Source organism: Psittacula echo, assembly GCF_963264785.1.
Source record: "Psittacula echo genome assembly, chromosome: 3".
NCBI classification, from domain to species: domain Eukaryota; kingdom Metazoa; phylum Chordata; class Aves; order Psittaciformes; family Psittacidae; genus Psittacula; species Psittacula echo.
Genome location: NC_137736.1, coordinates 126759425 through 126786753, shown reverse-complemented (window position 1 = coordinate 126786753; position 27329 = coordinate 126759425). Strand labels below are relative to the sequence as shown.

Below are 27329 nucleotides of genomic sequence, written 5' to 3'. Positions count from 1 at the left end.
TCTTCCAGCAGGGAAGGGATGAGGAGAGGAGCTGTGGCATCCAAAGGCACATGTTTTCCTTGGGAAAAAGGGGGTTTGCCTTCCCCCCACCCCGGGAACAGGGTCCCCAAGGGACCCTGGAGTAGAGGGATGCCCAAAGGATGCTGTGATCCCATGGGAAGCCTGTGCTGGAGCAGGCTCCTGTGGCCCCTTGGACATTGGAGCCCACACTGGAGCAGGTTTGCAGCAGGACTTGCAGGTCCACTGACCCCATGGTGGAGCCACGGTTCCTGAAGGATGCACCCCATGGAAAGGACCAGCACTGGAGCAGATCACAAAGGGCTGCAACCCATGGGAAAGACTCACGTTGGAGAAGCCCATGGAGGGAACCCCATGATGGAGCAGAGGAAGAGGAGTGTGAGGATCCTCACCTGAGGAGGAAGGAGCAGCAGAGACAACGTGGGATGAATTGACCACATTGGCACAGGGTGCCCAGAGAAGCTGTGGCTACCCCATCCCTGGCAGTGTTCAAGGCCAGGTTGGACACAGGGGCTTGGAGCAAGCTGCTCCAGTGGAAGGGGTCCCTGCCCGTGGCAGGGGTTGGAGCTGGAGGAGCTTTAAGGTCCCTTCAACCCAAACCGTGAGGAGCGCTTTGCAGGGACCACCAACCTCCTCCAAAGCCCAGAGCCACCCTACACTGCGGGAGTGAGGAGGCGGCTCCTCGTTATATACGACACTCATGAATATTAACTAGATGGGCGTGGTCAACGCGGAGCAGGGGCCGTGCTGCTGTGGGGGGTTCTCATTAATATGAATCGGGGGGCGCGCTCCCTCATGAATTATGTTTAGTGGGCGGGGCCTCGCCCCTAGCGGTCTGTCCCTACCAAGAGTGAGAAGATGGCGGCGGCGGCGGCGCCCGGCGGACGGGCCGCGGTAGCAGCGCGGCGGGGCCGGCGGCGGCGGGCCCGGGCCGGGGCGGTGTCGGAGGAAGAAGAGGAGGAGAAGGAGAAGGAGGAGGTGTTGCTGGCGGTGTCGGAGTGCCCGGTGTGCCGGCAGGCGCTGGTGGAGGCGGTGACGCCGCCCTGCCGCCACTCGTTGTGCCTCGCTTGCTTCCAGCGCTGCCTGCAGGGCCCGGGCCTGTGCTGCCCGCTCTGCCGCAGCCGCCTCTCCACATGGGCCCGCGCCGAGCCCGCCGCCACCACGGCTGCCGGAGGAGGAGGAGGCGGGGAGCAGCGGCAAGACCAAGGTGCGGGGTTCAGCCCCGATGGGGCGGGAGCTGCCTGGCGGGAGGGCGCAGTGAGTTTGCGGGGCTCAGCCCCGTCCTGCGGTGGTGATTGTGGCGGGGGGAACAGCGGGTCTGAGCCCGCCCTCCTGTGCGAGGGTGGGAGATGGGCCCTGAGGGGTAGCCTGGCCTGTGGGGAACGTGTTTCCTCTCTTCACCATGCCCCACATCAACATCTCCATGCACCCCAGCAGTGATGGGAGGCAGGATGGTGACCCCGTCATAGAGCACCATGGGCATGGTGAGGCGGGAGGTGTGAAGACTGGGTGGGAGCAGGCTGCTGGCAGCCTCTTACCCCGTGCTCATCCGCGGGGATGGTTTGGTCTCTCCAAGCGGCTGCTTGAACCTAGAAATGGCAAACTGATGGTTATTGGTGTAACAACACGGACCAAAAAGTGAGTGCTTGCGAGGGTGCTGCCCATTGGAAGGGCTGGAATTGGGGTGGGTTTGTGTTAGAGGAAGGCTCCTGCGCCGTGGGAAGTCCCGGTCCCTTGTTGACATAAAGATCCCATCGTTTCTGAGTTCAGGGCTTTCTGTCACGCGTTTCCTGCCTGCCTCGAGAGCCCTCAGCCCTCCTCTGCTCCCTGTGTTTCCTTGGGAATAACTCCCTCCTTTCAGCCCGAGGCGTTGCTCTTTCCCGATGGGAGCCAAGGTGCAGCGGAAGGTTCCCACCTTGCTGCTGTCAAAACTCCCGGCACGCCGGGATCTTCTGCCCGTGCGTGTTGGTTGGAGAGGTGCCTACGTGAGTGCTTCGCTATAGCAGCGCTGATGGGAGCCCTGTGAAGCAGCCGAGGCTTTCAGCTATGGATAAACATCCTTTTGCCATGCCCTAACTGGTCGCTTTCCAGCGTGCTACCGGTCTCCTTGTTCATGCTTCTGTCTGCACCCTCAATTTTCCTGCGGGCAAAATGAGCAGGATGAGCTTCAAGGGCTTAAAGTGGTGGTTTGAGCTAAGCCCGTTCACCTGGAAGGGAACTGGGAAGCGTTTCATGGAGGAGGGTTTGCTGAATCAATGAACGGATGGAGCTGTGCGGAGGGAGCTGAGCCAGGAGGCTGGGAGCAGTTCCTCTTTGGGAGTATTTGGTTCCTCCTTGGGAGCGGTTCCTCCTTCCTGGCCCAGCCAGAGGAGGGACCACAGAGACTCGCTGAGTCCATCTGTGCTCCGGGGCAGTGGTGTCGGTCATGCTTAAGTATTCCCAGCTTGGTCTGACCTCGCAGGGAGGGGTGTGCAGTGCCTTGGTTGTTATGAAGGAACGGTTTTAATCCTCTGCTTGAATGAAGTGTCCGAGATGGGAATATTTTGCACACTTTAGGGTGCTGAGGCGCTGGCCCAGGGTGCCCAGAGAAGCTGTGGCTGCCCCATCCCTGGCAGTGTTCAAGGCCAGGTTGGACACAGGGGCTTGGAGCAAGCTGCTCCAGTGGAAGGGGTCCCTGCCCATGGCAGGGGTTGGAGCTGGAGGAGCTTTAAGCTCCCTTCATCCCAAACCAGGCTGGGATTCTATGCAGGAAGGTACATGGTCGTTGTGTTGATTGTCATTTTCTGCCTGCCTGGGCTTCCCAATGCTATGGGATGTCTTGGAGAGCATCGTGGAGGGTCTTAGTGCTGAGAATCATGGAGTCATAGAATCATAGAATGGTTTGGGTTGGAAAGGACCTTAAGATCATCCAGTTCCAACCCCCTGCCATGGGCAGGGACACCTCACACTAAACCATGGCACCCAAGGCTCTGTCCAACCTGGCCTTGAACACTGCCAGGGATGGGGCAGCCACAACTTCCTTGGCAACCCATTCCAGTGCCTCAGCACCCTCACAATAAAGAACTTCTTACTTATATCCAATCTAAACTTCCCCTGTTTAAGTTTTAACCTGTTACCCCCTTGTGTCACCTTGTACACCTTGAGTGTCATGGGCTCTAAATTGGGCTGGAGTAACCCTTACTCATGCTGTACTCCACATTTCATGCCATAGACCTTGCCACCATAAAATTACACTTCAAGCTGTGGAGTCATTTAGTTAATAGCTGATGAAGTAAGATAAAAGGAGCTCAAACAGCAGTTCTGATGCATTTCTAGCCTAGGCTCAACCTTGTCCTTAAGTGGCACCAGACGTCTGTGTCGGGCTAAAAGCTATGAAGGTTACTGGCCACTTATGGTGTAAGCTGGGCCAATAGTGTGGAAATCGAAGGTAGTTGATGTGTTACAAGTGGTAGGACCTACTACTTGTGGAGAGTGAGCAGTGGATGTGGCTTAGCTTGATGGTAGAGATTGATATTATCAGATCTTGATGTTACTGAATCTGCCCATGGCTGAGGTTGGCAGGGACCTTTCTAGACCCAGCCTCTGCTCAAAGCAGGGTCACCAGGAGCAGGTTACCCACGACTGTGTCCAAGTGGGTTTTGATTGTTTCAAATCAAGGTTGGAAACTCTGTATCCTCCTTGGGCAGCCTGTACTGGTGTTTGACCACCCTGACAGTTAAAAAGGGGTTTCCACTGCTAAATGGAACTCCTTGTATTTCAATTTGTGCCTGTTTCTTCTTGTCCTGTCACTGAGCACCACTGCTGCTCTGCAAGGGTGGAGGTGGCCCATAGGTCCCACATCCTCTCTGCTTGCTCCGTGGGCATCTCTATACCATATAGCACGTGGAAAGGCACCTTATGTGCTGGTGTAAAGCCAGATTTTGAGTTCAAGATGTAATGCTTTGCTAAGAAAGGCTTCTGATACTCAAAGAGTTGCCTGGTGGAAGTCTTGGAAGGCAGATAAGTGCAGCAGATGGAGGTGTGGAGACTTCAGCTAGCCAAGAAGAAGGAACAGAATATGTTCACAGCGAGGTGCTCAGCCTGATTTGGAAGGAAATAAATACATGCACATTTCTCCCAAGGAAGATGGAATTCTGTGTGAATCAGGGCTAAAGAAGAGGACCTTGAGCAAAAGGACAAGCAAGTGAGGTCTGTATCTTCTCAGCAGACACAAGGCCTACCTTCAGTATCAAATCCTCACCACACTGATAGATTTCTGCCTATCAATCCTGCTGTTGCCATCCCAGATTATAGATGACTTCAGGGAGCTTGAAAGATTCCTGAAGAACAAACATTTCCCCTGTAAACTGGGAAACAAATCCAGTTTTCCAAGGAAAAGGCGTGTTAAGTTGATCAAGAAGTTTAAACTCCTAACAGGAAAGTGCTCCAGGAGGGAAGGAATAAAACTGGTCTATGGAATAGACCTCCACGTGTTTTGGAAAGGACCAGGGCGTCTGCTCCCTTACACTGAGTTAGGATCAAGTGGACCTCAACCATTCCTCATAGACATCCAAATCCATTCATACAGACAGCAGAAGGGAATCCCACATCTGCCTTTGTTCCAGCCTCTGAATCCTTGGAAAATTTTGCTTAGTACCTCATCAGAATCTCCTCTGTCAAAAGGCAGCTGATTCCTTTTGTCTCCCTGCTGCCTGGTCATGGTGCATAGTTAATAACTGATGCTGTTGTGAGAGGGATGGGGTTTAACACAACTTCCCCCTCCTTCCTCTGAGGCTTTTTTTGGCTGTGGTTTCCCTCTTTCCCCACTGGCCCAGACCAGTCCCAGTTACTGAGCATTTCCTGGGGATTCCTTCATTTCCTCTCTTTCCTGTTGCTCTGTCACCAATTCTCTTTGCCTCCAGACCACAGTGCTATGGGGTTAGAAATGGCAATCCCAAGGAAGCCTTTCCCTATTGTGTGAAAAGCAGAGATTTACTTCCTACATCAGTCTGATTAAAGCCATCACTGCCTCTTTTTTAGCTCCTTGCTGCAGCATTGGTGGTGTAGAGCTGTTTGGTGGGAAGGCAATAAGGTAGGGATGCTTCTTCAGGAGCAGTAAGAACCATGCCATGAGACTATCAGAGTCCTTTCACCTCCATCTTCTCCCTCTCCATCCGCTCTCCACTCATCCACAATACTTAAAGTATTTCTCCTCTACCATTCAAGCCCTTAATGGAGAGAGAGATTAGGCCCAGACCCAGAACTAGTCCCAGTGGCCACTCGGAGAGGCTGTCCTGGCATGACACTGGGTCATAAACTCTTGGAAGATCATTCTCCAGCTAGTTGTGCATCCATCTGAATTCTGGTTATACCTAAACTAGCAATTTGTTCCTCACTGCTTCCAAGAATGGATTCTTTTATGTGCTTCCAAATGGAAAAGACATTATTTTTTTGCTTACTGTTATTCAGGACGCTGAGGAGGGGGTTATCCTGGAAAACAGGGATATATCCGGTCCTTTCCAACCGATGATATGGGAGCTAGAGAGTGAGCTGGGAATCAGCATGCAAGGAAACCTCATGGAATGAGCCTGCATCTGCTGGAATTTCAGCTCCATCTAGGACCAGCCCTGCTGTCCCAAGCTGGCAGCTCTGCAGGGCTGCATGGGTGGCTCTGACTGCACCAGGAGAACATTCCAGCTTCTGTGGTTGAGCAGTGCTGTGCCTGAGCTTGAATGGTCTCCATGAGCCCAAAGATGTTGGCACTAAACCATATCAAGCAGAATCTCGTAACCTGTCCTCATGGGGTTAAGAGCTATTGCTCCTTACAGCTTCTCCATCTGGGACTCAGCTTCTTCCCTCCAATGCCTTCATACCACACTCTGCCTCGCCAGTCAGCTCTTCTCCTTCTCCACACAGGCAAAAGGGCAGGATTTTGAGTTCATAGAATCCCAGACTGGTTTGAGATGAAGGGACCTTAAAGTTCATCCGGTTCCAACCCCCTGCCACGGGCAGGGACCCCTTCCACTAGAGCAGCTTGCTCCAAGCCCCTGTATCCAGCCTGGCCTTGGCAGTGATTCCTTTATAGTGGTTCCTACTCTTCCTACTCTCATGTTTTCTTGCTTTATTTCCTTACACATTTCTGTCCAGAGCAGGTTTTGGACAGTGCAGGAGCAGTTTCTGCATGGGCTACTCCCAGGTACATGGGTGACCCGTAACATAGCACATCCTGCTATTCCTTAACTTTCTCTAATATGGATATCTTGGTCTCTACAGTGGGTAAAACACCTCCAGACCCCCAAGAGATGAACTCACGTCGTTACTTGTTTCTCCCCCATCCCCAAATTTCTCCATCAAAAGAGACTGGATTGAATTCATTGGAGTTGTTCTTACAGAGTTGCTGTTAGTTTGTGCTTTGTCTGTTACCTTCTAGATACTTGCTAATGGACTAACAACTGGTTGTAGTACCCATGCACATGTTGAAACTAAGCCTGCTGTTTCAAGGAGCTGCTTCCCTCTCATTCCCCTACTTCTCCATGACCTTAAGGAAAACTCCTTTGCTCCAGGAAGCTTCGAAGATGACTGCGACCAGTTCAGAACTTGACCAAGGGGGCATTTCACCAGCTTTCTGAAGCCACCTCTTCTGTGTCTGCCTCTTGCAACCCCAGACAGCATCTCCATCTTCCATATTCCTTTATTCAAAGCCTCTTCCCAGGAGTTACTACCCATAGGTACATACATCTTGTGGATTTAGACCCAATATAGAATCATAGAATAGTTAGGGTTGGAAAGGACCTTAAGATCATCCAGTTCCAACCCCCTGCCATGGGCAGGGACACCTCACACTAAACCATGGCACCCAAGGCCTCATCCAACCTGGCCTTGAACACTGCCAAAGATGGAGCATTCACAACCTCCCTGGGCAACCCATTCCAGTGCCTCAGCACCCTCACAGTAAAGAATTTCTTCCTTAGATCCAATCTAAACTTCCTCTGTTTAAGTTTGAACCCGTTACCCCTTACATGGCTCAAACAACTCCCATCTTCGCTGTGACTGGTGTTCAGACACCGGGCAGAGGCATCAACCAGTTCTTAGACACATTCCTGGAGAGGTCTTTCCATTTACAATCTATTGTATTCATGAACTTGGTACATTCCTGCTGGCTTTAATGGTCTTTTATCTATTTATACCACTGTAGGACTCACAGGTTGTATAAATTCTATCATAAGACCTATTTAATATATGTGCATTTGTGAAACCCACAGGCTGATGTTCACCGTTAGCTGTCCATAGAAACTAGGCAGGACAGATCAGTCTTATGGATGAGAAGCAGGATTCAAGAGAGTTCTTCCAAAATACCTCCCCTTTTCTGTTTTTGAGCATCTTTAGTTGCCTCTTGTTCTCAAACTACCTGATCACAGCTAATTTTTGGTAAACACTGAAACATCGCTCTTGTGAACACTCAGGCTTTTGCTGTGCAATTATTTCTCTGCCCCTTCCCATTGACTGATGGATTTCTTTGTTCTCTGTCTTGCTTTTAATGCATCCACTTTCTGGTGGCTTTTTGTGCCTTTTATCAGCTCTCCAAGGCAAACTTTTGAAAATTAAGAGATGGAGCCAGAGCTGCAGGGAAAGCGATGATTTCTGTGCCCAGCATCAGTGCTGGGGAGCTGGCTTGCTCCATTTGGAACATAAATCAAGCAAAATGAGGTAATTCTCCCCCTCTCCTGTTCTCTGGGGAGACCCCCCCTGCAGCCCTGATCCAGCTCTGGGGCAGCAGCACAAGAGGGACGTGGAGCTGCTGGAGCGAGGCCAGAGGAGGCCACGGAGATGCTGTGAGGGCTGGAGCAGCTCTGCTCTGGAGCCAGGCTGAGAGAGCTGGGCTGGGTCAGCCTGGAGAAGAGAAGGCTCCTGAAGGGGAGACCTGAGAGCAGCTCCAGTGCCTAAAGGGGCTGCAGGAAAGCTGGAGAGGGGCTTGGGACAAGGGCCTGTAGGGACAGGCCAAGGGGAATGGCTTTAACCTGCCCGAGGGGAGACTGAGCTGAGCTCTTAGGCAGAAGCTGTTCCCTGTGAGGGTGCTGAGGCGCTGGCCCAGGGTGCCCAGAGAAGCTGTGGCTGCCCCATCCCTGGCAGTGTTCAAGGCCAGGTTGGACACAGGGGCTTGGAGCAAGCTGCTCCAGTGGAAGGGGTCCCTGCCCGTGGCAGGGGTTGGGACTGGATGAGCTTTAAGGTCCATTCCAGCCCAACCTATTCCATGATTCTATGAAAATCTGTTGGGAAGACTTGTCTTGGGGAGATCATTGCAATCACTGGTACTAGTCTATTTAGGGTGAAGCAAGTAGGGGAGAAATGACAGCATGTTGATAGCTAGCTACCACATTAACATTTTTTTAGTGTCATCTTCTGCTTCAGCTGGAATGCTCAAAACTCGATTCAGTCTATTTTTGTCCCATTTGTCTCTGCATGAGAAGTGGTCTGGAGCCTGTTACATTATGGGAGCTGTTTTGGGATGAAAAACCAAAACTTGTTGGAGAGTTGCATGTATGTTTTCAGTAGATCAGCCCTAGCTTGGCTTAGGTCTCATCTCCTGTTTGCCGCACCACAGATGCCCACAGCAGGGCGGGGAGGGGGTCTGGCATCACTGTGTGCTCTCCTCCCTGGATGTGACAGCTCAGAGTCTTCCTGCAGCTTCTACCTTATTGATTCTTCTGCTTATGATTTATGGCTGAATTATCCTTGTTTCCAAACATGCCCCAATGCACCATTGCCACATCTTCGTGTAATTTAATGTTCTTTTAAAACAGCTAGAGGAACTTGTTGGAAAACTGTTTCCAAACCTCTTCATAGGCAGAAAACTTCCAACTCCTCATTTTGTGCTTTGAAAACCTCAAGATCTCATCTTCATCTGCAAGTATAAAGACCAACTGCTGGAAGTTAAAAAGAAAGACAGTGAAAACCTCAAGGTTTTGATTATCCCTGTCAGGAATAAGGGGGACAAGGAAGCTGCAAAGTCTGCTGCAAGATTCCATGGAGCTGGGGGTGATGAGGATTCACTGCTGCAGGTGGCAGAGCTTTGACTTGCCCTATGGCATTGGTTTGGCAAAGCCCGTGAGCCTCTGAACAACAGAGAGGGAACCAAAGGGTTTCTGAATCGAGTTCAACTTCTTTATTCATCCCATGTTGCTGAAGTCACCAGATGGATGTTCCTGAAGCTTTTGCCAGTATAAAATCTGCTGGTCAGGAGTGAGGATTAATGGTGACAGTGTGTAATGTACACACAGTGTGGAACACGCACTTCCGTGTAACGTTGAAAGGATGGAGTTATTCAGGGGGCTTGAAGCTACAAGTCAAATGCCTCTTGTAAAAAGAACCAGCATTAAGTAATCAGAAACTCTTTTGTCCTTTCAAATAGTGCAGAAATCAGTTGTTTTTTCCAAGATTGAACACAATGGGATGAAATTCTTGCCTGCCAACATAAAGGAGCAGGATGCTGGGTTTGATCCTGCTGCTGTGACTGTTTCACTGTTACCACCGTGCTCAAAAGGAGCATCTCAGTGCCAGGCTTCCCAACAGCCCATCAAAGTCAGTGTCATTCAGAAACCATTCCTGTTGACCCCCAGATCACTCAAGAGGAAGAACATGCAGGAGTTTTGGTCAAAATCAAGTAAAAGGCTGTTTGTTCTATCATCTTACCCATTTTATTGTTGTCCTCAGCGGTAGCACACACTGAAACAGCTGAACTGCCTTGTCCTGGACCTGAGCATCCAGAATTAGAACAGGGAGGAATGTGTGTGATGCTCTGATCATCTTGCCTTCCTCCCCAGCTGCCTCCCAGTGTGAGGACCAGTCTGGTTCTGTGTGCGGTGCTTCTGTGCTGATAGAAGCATCCTTGGCTGGGGGCAGGCACTGTGCAGCATCGCCTTACCCCAGAAACCGTAATGGGGTGTTGCAAACGTAGATCTACAGTTACAGAGTCACAGACTGGTTTGGATTGAAGAGCACTTAAGGCTCATCCAGTTCCAACCCCTGCCACAGGCAGGGACCCCTTCCACTGGAGCAGCTTGCTCCAAGCCCCTGTGTCCAACCTGGCCTTGAACACTGCCAGGGATGGGGCAGCCACAGCTTCTCTGGGCACCCTGGGCCAGCGCCTCAGCACCCTCACAGGGAAGAGCTTCTGCCTAAGAGCTCATCTCAGTCTCCCCTCGGGCAGGTTAAAGCCATTCCCCTTGGCCTGGCCCTACAGGCCCTTGTCCCAAGCCCCTCTCTGGGTTTCCTGAGCCCCTTTAGGCACTGGAGCTGCTCTCAGGTCTCCCCTTCAGGAGCCTTCTCTTCTCCAGGCTGCCCCAGCCCAGCTCTCTCAGCCTGGCTCCAGAGCAGAGCTGCTCCAGCCCTCGCAGCAGCTCCATGGCCTCCTCTGGCCTCGCTCCAACAGCTCCACGTCCCTCTTGTGCTGCTGCCCCAGAGCTGGATCAGGGCTGCAGGGGGTATCCCTAGAGCACAGCAAAGGGGGATAATCCCCTCCCTGGACCTGCTGCTCAAGCTCTGGGGTACAGCCCAGGTCTCATTCTTGGACCATTAATTCAGTGCAGCATTTGAGGTCTCATCTCTTTTAACCCCTCTGTAAAACACAAGTTAGTGCATGATGATGCTATAAGTACCACTGCCTGTGCCTGGTGTTGGACCACATTAGCTAAACCAGCACAGCTTCGTGGTTCCGTTATTTAACATCTCTTCTGGCTTGCTGAACCTGCGTAAACAATGAAACAGTTGATGTGACTTGTCTTTACCACTGCATGTTTCCCTGGGGTTAGTCGAAAATGCTTTTATTACTCTGGAGGGAATGAATACACCTTTTTAGGCATGGAGATAAGGTCTGAGACAAGCCTTCAATGTTCAGGAGTAACTGAAGTTGGCTGCAGGCACGTTACACATTGCTGCTGCCCTTGGGACTGCCTCCCTGGACATTCAGCTCGATAAAATCCACCAAGAACTGGGAACTGCTCAAGGACACAGGGAAAGCACCCTGTGAGAAGCTGGTGGAAGGTTTCCAGCACTTGCAGTTGCAGAAGCAGGAGGGAGGAATGCAGCCTGGCCTCCCCAGCATCGCCACCGCTCGGGATTTGTATCGCACATGTGGGGATATTTGGGATGTTTTCCTTCAAAAACAAGCTTAGCTCATGCAGGCGTGTGAGGGAGAGGGAACAGCAGCTCCTTAGAACAAAGCCTTATCATCTATATGGCTCATATTTGATTACAAGAGTGGGTTTTCCCCTTTTAAAGCAAGTATGAAAGAAATACGCTGTGATTTGTTCAGCTCTGGCCTCAGCAGCATTCCTTCTCCATAATTCCTTGAACAGGAAGCTCCAGAGTTTGCATTCACACTGGTGAGGGGGGACTGAAGTTGGGGGACTTTCCTCTAGGAACCTTAAAACCAAACCTGTGGAAAGCAGGAGGTGCAAACAGGGCTTAGTCAGTCTTTAAAGGGCATGTTTGGGCATGTTCAGTCACCAGGGCTGGGACTGTCCCAAGGAGGAGGCAAATCCCAGAATCAGCTAGGTTGGAACAGACTATAAATGTGGCCATGAACCAGAGGATGCCCATGGGGCAGACACCAACCGTTGGCTGTTTGATTTACTTATCCCACCATCAACCTTTCATTCTGGACCAGTGTTATTGAGGAATACAACACTTCCTAAATAAAACATGGGGCAGAGCTGCCGGTTTATATCCTGTAATTTATAGAGCTGGGAAAAGGAAATACCACTGGTGTTTCCTCGTTGCTTGTACTCAGTACATTGGGATGATGCACCCTGTCTGGAGTACTGATATGGGCTGAGTCAGGATGGTTGTTCAGTGGTTGTCTGGAGAGGCAGGCTGAGAGAGCTGGGCTCATTCTGCCTGGAGAAGAGAAGGCTCCTGAAGGGGAGACCTTAGAGCAGCTCCAGTGCCTGAAGGGGCTGCAGGAAACCTGGAGAGGGGCTTGGGACAAGGGCCTGTAGGGACAGGCCAAGGGGAATGGCTTGAACCTGCCCGAGGGGAGACTGAGATGAGCTCTTAGGCAGAAGCTCTTCCCTGTGAGGGTGCTGAGGCGCTGGCCCAGGGTGCCCAGAGAAGCTGTGGCTGCCCCATCCCTGGCAGTGTTCAAGGCCAGGTTGGACACAGGGGCTTGGAGCAAGCTGCTCCAGTGGAAGGGGTCCCTGCCCGTGGCAGGGGTTGGGACTGGATGAGCTTTAAGGTCCCTTCAATCCAAACCAGTCTGGGATTCTGTGATTCTATTTCAGTTGTTCCCTTTTCCATCCAAGTTCCTCTGACTACAGTGCAACTCGCCCAGACTTGTACTGCACAGCAGCTTTGAGGCTGACATAAAGAAGGGAGTCATTTGGGGAGTAACAGACTCCAGGGATGGAGATTAAACTATAACCCTGTGCCAGGATGCTTTTGCTTTCTCTGTTCCCAAGGGGGAAGGGAGGAAGCGGGAGCAGGATGGGGAATTCCTGCCGGATGGAGCAGCCTATTGCCTTCATATCACTGACCTCGGGAGCAAATGAAAGCGGAATAAAAGCTGTGCTTGCTCTGGGACAGCACCCAAATGGCTGTGAAGGTGGAGTGAAAACACTGTGTCCCTGCCCGTAGCAGGGGGTTGGAACTGGATGATCTTAAGGTCCTTTCCAACCCAAACTATTCCATGATTCTAGGATTGTATAGAAAATAGAACGTTTTCAATGAGGGTGGGAATTCAGGGTGTTGTGCTGCTGCTGTCAGCCTGTGTTCCATGGGTGTCTGGCTGGAGGAGGTGCTTTAAGCCTGGTTTTATTTCTGGGCCTTGGATTCCCTGTGACCTCTTAGGGCTGTTACTTAACCTCTGTGTTTACACCTTCCTGATACTCCCCTGGTTGCTCGTCAAGACCTCTTGAGAATCCCAAAAGGCAGTGCAAAATGGTGTTACTTTGCCATTCTCCTCCTGATGTTCCTGTGTTAAACTGAGCTCTGATAGCCTGGTCATAATATAAAGATATAGATATATAAAGATATGTGATGGTGCAGACCATGGAGGACTTATCCTTTGGGAATGATGGACACCCCCAGTCACTGTGCACTAAAGCCTGATTCCTTTTTTTTCTCTCTTTCTCTTTCCAGACTTTATATTCAGAGCACCCATTAAATTAAGCAAACCAGGGGAACTCCGAGAAGAATATGAAAGCCAGCTAAGGAAGGTACAGTATGCTGTGTAATTGTGGGGTTTCTTCCAGAATAACTTGGGATTTCCTGCAGGAATGCCATCCTGCCTGTAAGGAAACTTGAAGGGCTTTTTATGGACTTAGAGGGATGCCAGAGAGCGACTCTTCATTAAAGACTGTAGTGATAGCACAAAGGGGAATGGGTTCAAACTTGAACAGGGAAGATTTAGGCTGGACGTAAGGAAGAAATTCTTCATTATGAGGGTGCTGAGGCGCTGGCCCAGGGTGCCCAGAGAAGCTGTGGCTGCCCCATCCCTGGCAGTGTTCAAGGTCAGGTTGGACACAGGGGCTTGGAGCAAGCTGCTCCAGTGGAAGGGGTCCCTGCCCGTGGCAGGGGTTGGAACTGGAGGAGCTTTAAGGTCCTTTCCAACCCAAACTGTTCTGTGATTCTGTTCCTGCTCAGTACAAAGGTCATTTATTCCCTTTATGCTGTTCAGCCAGTTCAGGAACAAATTGGCTGTTATCCAGGATGGAGAAGCCAGATTTGCTGTCTTAGGCTGCCTTCCAAACTATGGAAATGTCCCTCCCGTGGTGGACCTCAAGAGACTCTTTGGTTGTACAGGGTTTATAGAGCATCTGTATTTGCGGATGCAATCCCACAAAGGCTTTTGGAGCATGAGGCATCTCCTGCAGTAACATCCTTCTCAGAAACTCTCTATTCTAAGCTAGAGCTTTCTGAAATAGCATTTCAAGACAGAAAACTGGGAAAGGAAGAAAAGTTTTTCAGCTGGTTTGGGGTTAAAATCTGGGCAAATATTTTCTGTATTTAGAAAGGGATTTTTATTATTCTTTTTAAAGCCTTAATCATTGAAACCATCTCCAGTAACTTGTCACTGATGGAAACTGGCTGCTTTTTACGTGAGAAACATCACTGTGAAAGCAGTTTCTGCTGCAGCCAAGCAGATAACGCTTTCCAGTGCAACCTCTCTTGGGAGAGTCACCTGTAACTCCCCCCAACATTCCCATTTCCACTTGTAGCTCCTGCTTCTGTCACCCCTTCCTCTGCCAGGACCTGTGCAGTGTCCTGCCAAAGCAACGTGGACTCTGCTCTGGTGCCGGTGTCTCTGTCGATAGATTTGATCACTGTGTCAGGTCCTTGATCTCTGTGAGGGTGTTGCTGTAAGATGGGTTCAGCCACTCGCTGATTATTGTACCTGGTGGGGAAAAGGAGGTTTTCATCATTGAAGGGTTTTCTTTGGGGTTTCTCTTGAAGATCTCAAGCATAGAAAGGGCTGGGAAGCTGATATGGAGTTAGAAAATAGCCTTGTCCACTGAGGAGGAAAATGCTGCTTAGATGATTTTTAATGTAAATGAGTAGTGTAGAAAATGCAGATTTCAGAGAGGGACTCTTCATCAGGGACTGGAGCAACAGGACAAGGGGTGATGGATGCAGACTGAAACAGGGCAAGTTCAGGTTGGAGATAAGGCAGAAGCTCTTCCCTGTGAGGGTGCTGAGGCCCTGGCCCAGGGTGCCCAGAGAAGCTGTGGCTGCCCCATCCCTGGCAGTGTTCAAGGCCAGGTTGGACACAGGGGCTTGGAGCAAGCTGCTCCAGTGGAAGGGGTCCCTGCCCGTGGCAGGGGGTTGGAAGTGGATCAGCTTTAAGGTCCTTTCCCAAGCCAGTCTGTGATATGTGGGAAGACAATTAAAAGATGTGGAAGATTCTTCACTCCTGCTTCTTGTGTGGAATCAGTGACGCTGATGGGCAATGGCACTTCAGGGTATTGGGAGACCTTTGGCAGATTAAGACCTTTCATTAACTAATCTTAAATGCAAACTCCTCTGTGGTCCAGGTGACATTCACTAGGGAGGCAGCATGTTCTGTGCATAAAGTCTGGTGACTTGTGGTATCTTTAGCTGTGGTGAGGTGCTTTGTTGAGAAACAGTTGGTTTAGGCAGCAGTGTAAAGCTTAAGGGCACAGAAATCTTATTCATATAAGAATCAAGTTTATTAATAAACAGCCATCACTGTATGTCATAGAATCAGATCACAGAATCCTCATCCAGTTCCATCCCTCTACCATGGGTGGGGACACCTTCCACTGGAGCAGGTTGCTCCAAGCCTCTTCCAAGCCATTCCCTTTGGCCTGTCCCTACAGGCTCTTGTCCCAAGCCCCTCTCCAGCTTTCCTGCAGCCCCTTTAGGCACTGGAGCTGCTCTAAGGTCTCCCCTTCAGGAGCCTTCTCTTCTCCAGGCTGCCCCAGCCCAGCTCTCTCAGCCTGGCTCCAGAGCAGAGCTGCTCCAGCCCTCGCAGCAGCTCCATGGCCTCCTCTGGCCTCGCTCCAACAGCTCCACGTCCCTCTTGTGCTGCTGCCCCAGAACTGGATCAGGACTGCACAGGGGTAATTCAGTATTTTCTTTCACTGTAACCTTTAGGATGAGCAGACTCAGGGCACCTTTGGCTTAAAGAAGAAAATAAGCTTTTTATACAGGTATTAACTGTAAACCGTGTTGGGGTTTTATAAATCCCTCCATAACAGTGAGTGGGAGACCTTCCATGATGCTATTGGAGCTTACTCATCATTGATCCTCCCAGACTTGTTGCTTGATGTCTTTAATCCTGCTGCAAAGCCAGAATCTTCTGGGTGTCCAGAGGAGCCAGAACCTCCTGAGTCCATTAGTGCAGGATCTTACCTCTGCAGCTCTTCCAGGTGCTTCCAGACTGACACATACCTGGATCTTCCAGAAGGATTAAACCATCTTCTCTCCAATGGTCCACAAAACTTTTATTATAGGATCGTTGCATCCGTGCAGGACAAGTGAGTGCTTTGTCACCTCCTGGTAATCCTGATCACTCCATTACTGACTTTACTGTTACCTGTAAGGTTCAGTGAGCACATTTGGAGCATGATGAGGCTCCAGCTGAAAAGGTTTTTGCAGCCATCATTTGGCTTCAGCTGAAAGCTACCACATGCCAACACCTTTCACTTCCCCACCAGGCAAAAGGAAACACTTCTAACATGTTTCTGACACCTTGGGCCTGGTTTTGTCTCATTCCTGTTCATCCTGATGCCTTCCCCTTTTGCTCACGGGCAGATGGGATGTAGGTTTCTTTCCCTTGCAACTTCAACTCCTTTTTGCTGAACCTCACCTGAAGGAGCTCTGAATTATCACCGACGAGGAAAGGGCAAGGTAATTTTGCTGACTAAATGGCAACTTTTGCCTTATTCCAGGTGGAGTTGTGCCTGCTGCCACTTAGTGAGAGTTTCTTGGTGTCTCTGAACTCCTGAATTAGGAAGGAGGAGACAAGAACTCAGGTTTGGGAATCAAAGTTTATCTATAACCAGGCTTCCCTCTGTGTGTCAAGGCAGGAGGTTCCATCTCAGCTTCCCTGCCTGTTCCAGAGGGATAACCCACACTGGCTCTCCTCCTGAGGAGGGGAGAGGAGCATTCAAAGCTTTTACATCTCCCAGATGTGAGTTGCTTTCTAAAGCCTCACTCTTGACCTGCTTCCCAGCCTTTTGCAGCTGAAAACAAAGCAGTTCCAATAATGATGCACTGGAGACTTTCTTATTTGAAGTGGATCATCTCCTAGTGTAATTTTCTCATTTGGCTTTCAGCATGACATGAAACGTGTGCTGTCTGTGCAGGACAGTGAGATTTTCTGTTCCCCTCCTTCTATACATCACACTTGGTGCCCTTGTATTTTGTATTTTCCCAAAGAAGGATCTCATTCCTGTGTCCTAAAACCCCAAACTCACCCTCTTAAACTGTCTTTCTACCACAGGCAGTCTGTTCATTGCCTGTTCATTGCCTGTTATCACACGTAATCAGGAGGGAAACTCCTACCTGAGGCATGTGCTGACATGCAGCTGCCAGCAGCATGGGTAGACGGAGCAGGCTGAGGGAGTGAGGGAGCAAACCCGGACAGTTCATGGAGCAGACAGAAGATACCAAACGTGAGTTTGCCAAGCTTTTGGGAATTAGTGTTAGGATCCAGAGGGATGTTCCCTGAAATGGGCATTTCTGGAGCAGTTCTCAAGGAAAAAAGGATTCATTGCTTGTACTGCCTTTTGCCTGCAGCTCCAGTAGCCAGAAAGGCTACAGACAGCTTAACATGCATTTTCTGATCACTGTACTGCTGATAGCAGCTGAGAGTCCTGCATCCAGTGTTCCAAAGATGCTCCTTGGATAACTTCTGCCAGGGTAGATATTTCCCAGGAGCTTGTTCCAGCTTCTAGTCCTCATGTCCCGTTGTTTGTAAGTAAATTCTCTGGGAGTTAATTTACATGGAGCTGCTTCAAATGACTTTGTTTTAAATAGTGCAAATTTTATCCTTAGATGTTGCTTTTGTTTGGAACCTGAATTCTGCACCTAAATTCCTTTGTTGTATCCCATTAAGTAGGATTAAGATCCTGGTGTTGCTTTGTTCACCTTGTGCTCAAACCTCGCATGAACTGTGCCTGTATGTTGTTACATATGCTTGTGGCTTTAGATTTGGGAATTGAGTATAATTGTAGAAGTTAGGTAAAATGCAAAGATTTCCATATAGGTTTCTTCCAGGTGGGAAGTATGGAAGGGACGTAAGCACTGGGAGGTATTTTCATTGTGATAAAACTCAATGTGAACTTGCTTTTCAGCCTTAAAAAAGGCTCCTTAAAGAACTTGGCTTTCAGACACATAAAAAAGGCTCCTTAAGGTGCAGAAATACTGCTCATGAGACATATAGCAGAGTATTCATCATACCTGCATCATGTGGCTCTAATCCACATTAGTCAGACACTGGGTTATAGCTATTGCTCGAGCTTATTAATAGATCAGGAATTTAAAGATACACCTTAAACCAACTGGAAAGGAGAAGTCAAACCAGTCTTTGGAAACATCTTCAAACCCCCATCATCAGCCCAAGAGTGGCTTTGTTCCTGGTTTCTGCCTTCCCTCCTGCCACCTCTCTCATCCTTGTCTCTAGAGGTTTGGAGTCAGTAGGATTTGAGGCCTTCTCAGTTTGAAGATCACAATGTAATGCATCAGGGACTCTGTTTTCTTTGTCAGCCTCATGCCCATGCTTTGGGGTTTTCCCCCTTCTTCATCAGGGAATTAGAATACTGCATATTTTTGGGAGAATGAAGATTTATGGGATCAGTGTGGATGCCTTGAGCTTTACTGGAGAGCAGCAGATCCTGCAGCCCTGCTCTCCTGAGAGGCAAGAGGGAAATTGTGGCAGTGTGAAAGGTAGGGAACATAACAGAGCATCTGAGGTGCCCACACTCAAATGTGAGGAATAAAGAGAAGTATTTGATTTCCTTGTGCTTCCCCATCACTGTGATTCATCAGTCTGATGGAGATCAATCAGAGGTCAGGCTTGTTGTCTCACCCTTACACGCCATGTTGGGTGGAGGAAGGAGGAAGGACCTGGTGTAGATACACATCTATGTAAAGACTCTTCATGGCCTCTGTGAGTCTGAAGTTGAGGAAGAGGTGAGAGACAAGCTGGGTGAATGGCTGGGTAATGAGTGAGGAGGGAGCTGGGTGATGTTATCCAGGGATGATGGGCTGGTGCTGGCTGAAGGGTGTACCACAGAGCCTGTTCATCAGGAAAAGGTGGTGGGAAGGAGGAGAAGGGGGTTGTTGTTGTTGGGTTTAAGTCCTGGCAACTGGGGAGTTTGTCCCTGCTCATGGCAGGGGTTGGAACTGGATGAGCCTTAAGGCCCCTTCAGTCCAGGCGAGTCTGGGATTCTATGAATTGCTGTATCTATCCAAGTTTAATGTAGGTGATGCTGTCTCTATGTCTGCCAAATTGTGTCTTGTGTTACAGGCCATTTGAAGACTAAAATTGAACTGTCACAACTTGCATGAAACTCCTGTTGTGCACAGGTTGTTGTCTGATTGTCTCCGAGTAGATAAAAGCTTTTGTGTCCATTTCAGAAAATACCATGGCAGAGCAGTCTTGGTCAAACCCTCGACCTAACAGCGCCTTTGCTCTTTTGCAAAGAAGATAATATCCATGATACTTGTATAGAGTGTATGAACATGAAGGTGTTGTAGAAAGAAACTCATCTTCACGTTGGAGAACTCACATTCTCATATTGTGAGAGAGGCATTGACTCTACTCTGGAGCAGGGAAATAAAGACACAAAACAGAATGATGTGACCAAGCTCTTGGAAAAGCACTTGTTGGCAACCAGGTGTAAGCCTTCAAACCTTTGAAATTCTCCATCTCTTTTGTTGTTCTTTCCAGCTGAGAGAAGAAAAACTGCAAGAGGAGAAAGCTTCTGAGGATCTGATCCACAAGTTCGTTCTGGACGATGGGGATGTAGGAAAAAGAAAAATGGAAGAGCAGCAGAAGAAAGAGGAATCTTTAGTGCTTAAAGTGAACCAGGAGTGTGTAAGTAAGCTTGGGCTTCTCTTTCTGCCCACATTAGACCCTGGCTGGTCGGTGAAATGCTGCTAAACCTTAGTCCTGGAACAAGAACTAGGGTTTTTTAAAGACCTGGAGTAACTGAGGTTCTCCTGTTCTGCCCCTTGAAACTGAGAGCTTCCATCCTTTGCCACAGGGAGCTTTCCAGGATTGACACCTTTATAGCCCCTGAAGACTATGAGCTAATAGATTATAGACACATTGTGAGAAGTGTCTTAGGTCTCTTATGACTCTCTACCCCCTTTTACCCACTGTACTTGGGACTGGAGGTGCAGCTCTTCCAAACACAGCAGAGAAACCTAGAGGAAACCACTCTGCATAGTGTATCCTCAGTGTTCAGGCATATACATATTGCCACAAACATTCCTCCATGACTCTTCTACGTGTAGATGTACAGTACTGTAGTCCAACAGATGCTTCATGCTGAGTTTTGCCTATTTCCCATTTCAGTTGTGAGACTCAGCAGGAAATGCTCTTAACACTTAAAGGCTGATGGACTGAGATGGGGTTACTGAATAACGTCCTGTAGTACCTTTGTTGTAGGATTATCTCATGGTTCCTTGATCAGTAAGTTAACATCCTTTAGTAAGAGCTGTACATAGGTGCTATGTACTTATTTTGCATTATTTATGCTTTTGGGGCCAACCTTTGAGCTGTTTAGCTCCAGAGCAGCATGAGCACACGTACGTGCTGACACACTGCACTCAGTTTGCCTCCTGTTGGTATAATCAGGCTTTTGGCATCTTGGCTATCTTTGCAAGAGCTTTGTTTTCCAAGTGATTCTTTCTGTTGTACATATCAGTTAACTCTTCCTTGGTTGACTCCAGTTTCCTGAACGTCTCTCGGATTCAGAGAATGAAGAACCATTCCAGGGCAGGCAGACACATCGATCAGCTTTTGTTTCCAAGACCAGTGCCTACTCCTTTGCTTTCCTTTCAGGGTAAGAGGCTGAGATTTAATTCAAGTTGATTAATGCCGAATTACAGATGTTTTGTGACTGTTGTTCTAAAGATACCTGAGATGCTTTAATTAAAATGGGTATTCCAATCCAAAGTAAGTAATGTTGTCTCTGGAATTGTAGAACAAACTAATTGGTAGAATATGGAGTGAGTCTGATTGCCTCCTACTTGCTATAAAATCCTGGGGGTTAAAGAAGTTCGTGTTCATCCCGTGGAGCAGAAAAATCATTGTAGATTTAAGTGACAGAAATCATGGAATAGGTTGGGCTGGAATGGACCTTAAAGCTCATCCAGCCCCAACCCCTGCCACAGGCAGGGACCCCTTTCACTGGAGCAGCTTGCTCCAAGCCCCTGTGTCCAACCTGGCCTTGAGCACTGCCAGGGATGGGGCAGTCGCAGCTTCTCTGGGCACCCTGGGCCAGCGCCTCAGCACCCTCACAGGGAACAGCTTCTGCCTAAGAGCTCATCTCAGTCTCCCCTCGGGCATCATTACATCACTAAAGTAAAAAATCTTTAGATTTTACACCATTACATTAAAATATCATTAAAGTGCACAGTTCTTGTGCTGAACTCTGGGTCCTTCTCCAGCACAGAGGTTAAGAGATAACAACAGCCCCAAACCCCTCACCAGTGAAAGCTGCTGCAGGGAGCAGTGGCAGCAGCTGAGTAACTCTCTGTTTCCACATGAGAAGCACAAGGGTTTCCATAGCATTCTCATTAGCTCCGACCTCAATTAGCTACAAGTAGGTGGAGGTGTCAGTGTGTTTGGTGAGGAGCCCTTCAACACAGCCGAGGATTCTGAGGCTGATCCAAGATTCCTGCATCCCTTTTCCCTGAGGGTGTAGGAGGCACCTCTGGCTGCCAAGGCTGATGCCTCCCCCACAGGCAGCTGTGCCAGGGCTGTCGGGCTGGTTTTTCCTCAGGTCATGAACAATCTCCTGGTTTTCCTCATCTGCTTTTTAGGAACCTCACCGCCAAGGTGGAAAGGAGTCGGAGCTGCAACGACACCATTCAGGAGAGATCAAAGAGCAGGCAGAGATCAGCCCCAGCCAGCAAAACAAAGGTAGGGGCTGTGTCTGCAAGCAAAGGCTTTGTAAAGTGTCAATGTTCTTATCTGAGGTTACGCAGAACCAGGAAGCTGGAGATATGAAACACGGTGGTGGTGGTGCTGCCGGTGCTGTGTTATCGCTTGGGGGGCAGTCACTTCCTTACAGCTCCCAATAAAACCCTGCTAGGTTAGAAATTACTGAGCACAAAAGTAGCTTATGGAGTTGTTTGTCAGCACTGGAGAATAACTGGAAGTTGGAAGGGTCCTCGTGGTGCTTTTGTTTTGTCATTCAGTTTCTTTTCAAGGCTGAATCCTGGCTGATTAAAGAGAAATCTTAGAAGTTTAGGAGTAAAATCTCCTTTTCCTCCCTTTCCTCTCCTGTTCTTTCCAATGGTGTTTAAAGGTTTAAACTTCCAGTCCTCCATCCCTGGCAGTGTTCAAGGCCAGGTTGGACACAGGGGCTTGGAGCAAGCTGCTCCAGTGGAAGGGGTCCCTGCCTGTGGCAGGGGTTGGGACTGGATGAACTTTAAGGTCCCTTCATCCCAAACCAGTCTGGGGTTCTATGAAACAGAGCAAAACTCATTTCTTTTCTAGTGTTAGAATACTTCCTTTTGTACTTCCACACTATGGGAAGAGCTGGCCTGGTCTTGTTTCCCCGTGCATCCAGCAGCCCAAATGAATTAACCCTATCTGTTACCCAGTGCAGGGTGAGAGATGCTTTGCAGTGCACACAGTGCTTCACAGAGAGCAGGGATCACAAAGCACTGCTGCAGATCTGAACTGGGGGGGTTTGAGGCTCTTACAGCAGTAGTCACTGGGTGCCTTCCACTCCTTGGAGATGGCCTTTGCAACCACCGTTCCTTGTGCCATGCCTAGCAGCACCACTGACCCCTCTGCCCTGACAGGAGAAGTAAATCCTTGCACTAATCTCTGCCTCTGGAGCTGTTCTCTGCCTCCTCTCCAATGTGCCTCTGGCCCGTGGGGTCCTTGGTGGGAGCCAGCAGCAGCTTCAGTTGTGAGAGCTGTGAGTTCTCAGCCTGGAACAGCTCCAGTGCTACTCTGCCAGGGCTGCTTGCTAGGATGTGATAGAACCATAGAATCACAGACTGAGTTGGGTTGGAAGGGACCTTAAAGTTCACCCAGTTCCACTTGCCCTTGTTGAACCACATTAGGCTTCTCTCCACCCAGTTCTCCAGCCTGCCAAGGTCCTGCTGAATGGCAGCACAGCTTCAAGTGTATCATAGAGTCAGAGAATCCCAGACTGGTTTGGGTTGAAGGAACCTTAAAGCTCCTCCAGCTCCAACCCCTGCCACAGGCAGGGACCCCTTCCACTGGAGCAGCTTGCTCCAAGCCCCTGTGTCCAACCTGGCCTTGAACACTGCCAGGGATGGGGCAGCCACAGCTTCTCTGGGCACCCTGGGCCAGCGCCTCAGCACCCTCACAGGGAAGAGCTTCTGCCTTAGATCCAGCCTAAATCTCCCTTCTTTCAGTCCGAACCCATCACCCCTTGTCCTATCACTCCAGTCCCTGATGAAGAGTCCCTCTCCAGCATCCTTGCAGCCCTCTTCAAACACTGGGAGCTGCTCTGAGGTCTCCGTGCAGCTTCTCTTCTCCAGGCTGACCCAGCTGAGCCCTCTCAGCCTGGCTCCAGAGCAGAGCTGCTTCAGCCCTTGACCATCCTCGTGGCCTCCTCTGGACTTGCTCCAACAGCTCCATGTCCTTCTTATGCTGGGGACACCAGAACTGCACACAGTGCTCACGCTCTGGGGATGCAGCCCAGCACACACTGAGGCTGGGTCATGGGGAGCTTCTCCTCACCCAGCACCCCAAGTCCTTCTCCTCATGCTGCTCTGACTGCATTCTCTGCCCAACCTATAGCTGTGCCTGGGATTGCCCCAACCCAGAGGCAGGACCTTGCACTTGGCCTTGTTGAACTCCATGAGGTTGGCACTGGCCACCTTTCAGGTGTATCAGCCACTCCCCCCATTGTCCTCAATGACAAACCTTTGAGCTGTGGTGCTTTGCCTTGCAGGTGCCACCGGTCACCAGCACGTCCACGCCACTGGCTGGGGTTCTGTCATCCACCCAGAACAACCGCTGCCTCTCAGCCCCAGACCTGACCGCAGAGAAGCGCCTGGTTCTCAACCCCGTTTCATCCCTCTCAGCCCTGCACAAGCCAGAGAGATCCATCAGCCCCGAGAGCAACGACAGCATCTCGGAGGAGCTCAACCACTTCAAGCCCATCGTCTGCTCTCCCTGTACTCCACCAAAGAGGCTTCCTGACGGCCGGGTCCTGAGCCCCCTCATCATTAAATCCACCCCGAGGAACCTGAACAGGAGCCTGCAGAAGCCAACGACCTACGAGGCCAGTCCAAGAATCCTGAAGAAGTGGGAGCAGATCTTTCAGGAGCGCCAGATCAAAAAGACTCTCTCCAAAGCGACCCTCACGTCCTTGGCTTCAGAGCATGGGGAAGATGCTACAGCTCCTGACATCACCAACTCTAGCAGTAGCAATAAGGAGCAGCCACATGCACAGGATGATCACCTTCCACCTGACACCACAGGAGATCCTCGCCCTGAGCTGGATTTCTTCCCTTCCATCAGTGAAACGAAGCCGGGAAGAGGGAATGAGAAGAGCAGAGATCCCCAGGCCTTAACCACAGATGACAGCGCTGCTGATCCAGATGTGAGATCCAACATCACCTCCCTCAACCCACGAGTGTCCGAGGTCCCTGAGCTAAAGGTGAACACCTTCATGGACAAATCCTGTCTGAGTCTCGGCTCAAAAGTGCTGGGCAGAAGAGTGCTGGGTGTCAGCACATCGCTTCCCGACAGCACCACGCTGAAACCACCGGGTAAAAAGCAGCTGAAATACCTGAACAACAGCGAATTGATCAACGTCCAGAACAGCACCTGCAGCTCGGTGGAGAACCTCATCGGGGAGCAGCCCCCGGCGCTGCGACGGGGCCGCAAGAGACGCTGCAAAACGAAGCACTTGGAGCACAACGGCTCCGTCAAGAGACTGCGGCACCAGGCGGGAGACGTGGGGTTGGTGCCCGAGGTGCGGGACATGGAGCAGAAGCTCCAGCAAGAGGAGGAGGACAGGAGGTTGGCCCTGCACCTCCAGAGGCTTTTCGACAGCGAGAACAGGACAGTGGAAAGGCGGAAAGTCAGAGTGGAGCGGTATCTGCTGCGCTCCAAGAGCACGCTGGGCGCCAAGTAGCACTGGTGGACGCTGTTGCCTTGCTAGAGGACGATGAGGTTTATCAGGTTATCCTATAGGAAACCTATTTTTGGTCATTCTTCCACCCGCACAGTTGGTTTTCTCATTTTTGGTGGTGAGATGTTGTAGGTCCAGTTCAGACCGAAGCCAGAGTCCTTTCAGCTGAACAAAACCAAGAGGGATTGAGGGAAAAGTTCCTCAAGTTTTCCTGGTCCATTGGTCTGAAAGGTGTGTGCATTGTCCCCATGAATACACTGCAATGTATATGCAGTGAGTACCTCTGCATGCAGGTGGTGACATTTGGGTTGCCCAGCTAAGAAGGTTGTGTGAGCAGCAAGGCATGGGGAGCTCATCCATTCCTTGCCTTGCTGCTTCAGTAGGCCAAGGGAAATCAAAGCTCTACTCACAGAAAGTAGGGTTTTCCCATCCTAGAAAGTCTTCTCCTCTGCCTGTCCTCTTCCTTATGTTGTGGTGGTCAGGCTGTTACTGATGTCAGTGTGTTCGAGTGACCCAACTTGAGGGCTGTCAGGAGAGAGGTTGATCTGTATTTCTTCTAGGAAGTACCGAACAGATCCACCTGTAGTACTTACAAGTGAATGTATCTCCCTGTGCACCAGCAGCACAGCTCACAGGTTACTTTCTTCAAGTAGAAAGTAGTGAAGAAAGACTTAAAAGAAGGATTTTACTGAAAAGCCTTAGAGGTTGCTGGGGCTGCCCCATCCCTGGCAGTGTTCAAGGCCAGGTTGGATACAGGGGGTTGGAACTGGATGAGCTTTAAGGTCCCTTCCAACCCAACCCAGTCTGGGATTCTATGAACTTGCACATTCATGTTAGCGGCACAGCAGAGAGCTCAGGTAGAGCACTTGGGACCATGCTCTGGGCACTGTGACCCAGGGAGCAGATGCAGCTTTTCTCCCATCCCTGCCTTTTCCAAGGCAAGAAGATTTTCCTGTTCTTCCCACTCAGATGGATACCTAGAAAGGGAAGCGCTGCCTGGGTGCTTCCAGGAAGGATTCCTCCCTGCTGACACGTACCTTGCTCAGTTCAGAGGTCCCTCAGCACACCTCAGACACATCCTTACGCATCCAGGAGCAGCCCAAGGAGGCATCCCGAGGTCTGTGACGCATCACCCTCCTCTCCCAGCTCCGGATGAACTGGGATGGGAGAGCCAGGAGGGGAGGGCCCAGCCCTCCCAGCCTGCAGGCACATGGACGTGGATGCTCAGGGTGATGGGAGCTTGCCCTGCCCCTGCTCCCAGCTACCTGTCTTCAGGTTCAAACCACTAAGAGAGCTCAGGTGAGCAATGCACTAAAGATTTCCACTTCAAGGCATGAAGCTGGGCAGCCTGGACTGGAGGTAGCTCAGAGCTTGGGCTTGATGGAGCATGTGTGGTGGCCCGTCCTTGGGTTCTTCATATTTCCATCACTCTTTCCCATCATCCATTATAATTCCATTGATAATTAGACTCAACAACTATCAGCTCAGCTCAGTACTTGCAGAGTATTCACTGGGGACCCTCAGTGCCCATGAGGACCTTGTCCAGGGCAGAGGTTGCAGTGTTCACCATCTTGCTGACCCATGGGCTGGATGACAAGGGGTGTTTTGGGGATGGAGCTGAAGCACAGTGCCGGGGAAAACTCACCATGATCCCATGGTGTGAAGGGAGGAGAGCCAAGTGTGTTCCAGCAGATGGATCTGATCCAAGAGAACGGTCATTGCCCAGTTTCCTTTACCTAAAAATAATGGTTTAATATCTCCTTCCACCTTAAATGGTTAAAGAAAGTAAACGGGGACTGGTTGGCACTGGGACAGGATGCTCAAGGAAGTGAATGTCCCATCCCTGGCAGTGTTCAAGGCCAGGTTGGACACAGGGGCTTGGAGCAAGCTGCTCCAGTGGAAGGTGTCCCTGCCCGTGGCAGGGGTTGGAGCTGGATGAGCTTTAAGGTCCTTTCCAACCCAACCCATTCCATGATTTTCTCTCCTGTGAGGACCCTGGCTCCTTTTTTCCTCCCCAAATTGAACTGGATTCCTTTTTTTATTTTAAAAAAAGAAATCTTATATTTTAATGGATAAAATTTATATATTTTAAATACTATATTTCAACAGATTGACACTTTGGTTTTGAGAAATCTTATAGCAATGATTCCGTAATATATATCTCTCTATATCTATCTCTGTATCTCTTTAACACACCAACTACGGGATGGTTTAAGTCACACCTAGGGCTTGCCAGGCCTGGCTTGGCTATGCCTGACCTGCTGCAGCTCATGGGTGATGGCTTTCCATGCCCTCTAACACACCACAGCCTCCATACGTGCTGGTTGAAGCAGGCACTTTTGACCCAAACCGAATCCTGCTCCTATATCCAGCTGTGAATTGGAAGGAATTTGAGTGATTGGAGAAGAGCAGCACAGAGAGAAGAGGGTGGAAAACACTGGCACAGGATGCCCAGGGAAGCTGTGGCTGCCCCATCCCTGATTCAAGGCCGGTGGATGTGGTTCTGCACAATCT

The 27329-nt window shown here is 50.1% G+C and overlaps 1 protein-coding gene across 1 annotated transcript; it reads left to right on the top strand.

Moving 5' to 3' along the window:
* Window positions 1–876: 876 nt before the first annotated feature.
* Window positions 877–25438, top strand: RNF169 (ring finger protein 169; the record flags this gene model as incomplete). Its single annotated transcript, XM_080613583.1, has 6 exons — window positions 877–1225; window positions 13132–13208; window positions 19409–19555; window positions 20416–20528; window positions 21511–21610; window positions 23628–25438. 6 exons carry the CDS (start codon window positions 877–879, stop codon window positions 24816–24818), a joined length of 1977 nt encoding a protein of 658 aa, XP_080469709.1. The 3' UTR covers window positions 24819–25438.
* Window positions 25439–27329: the final 1891 nt, after the last annotated feature.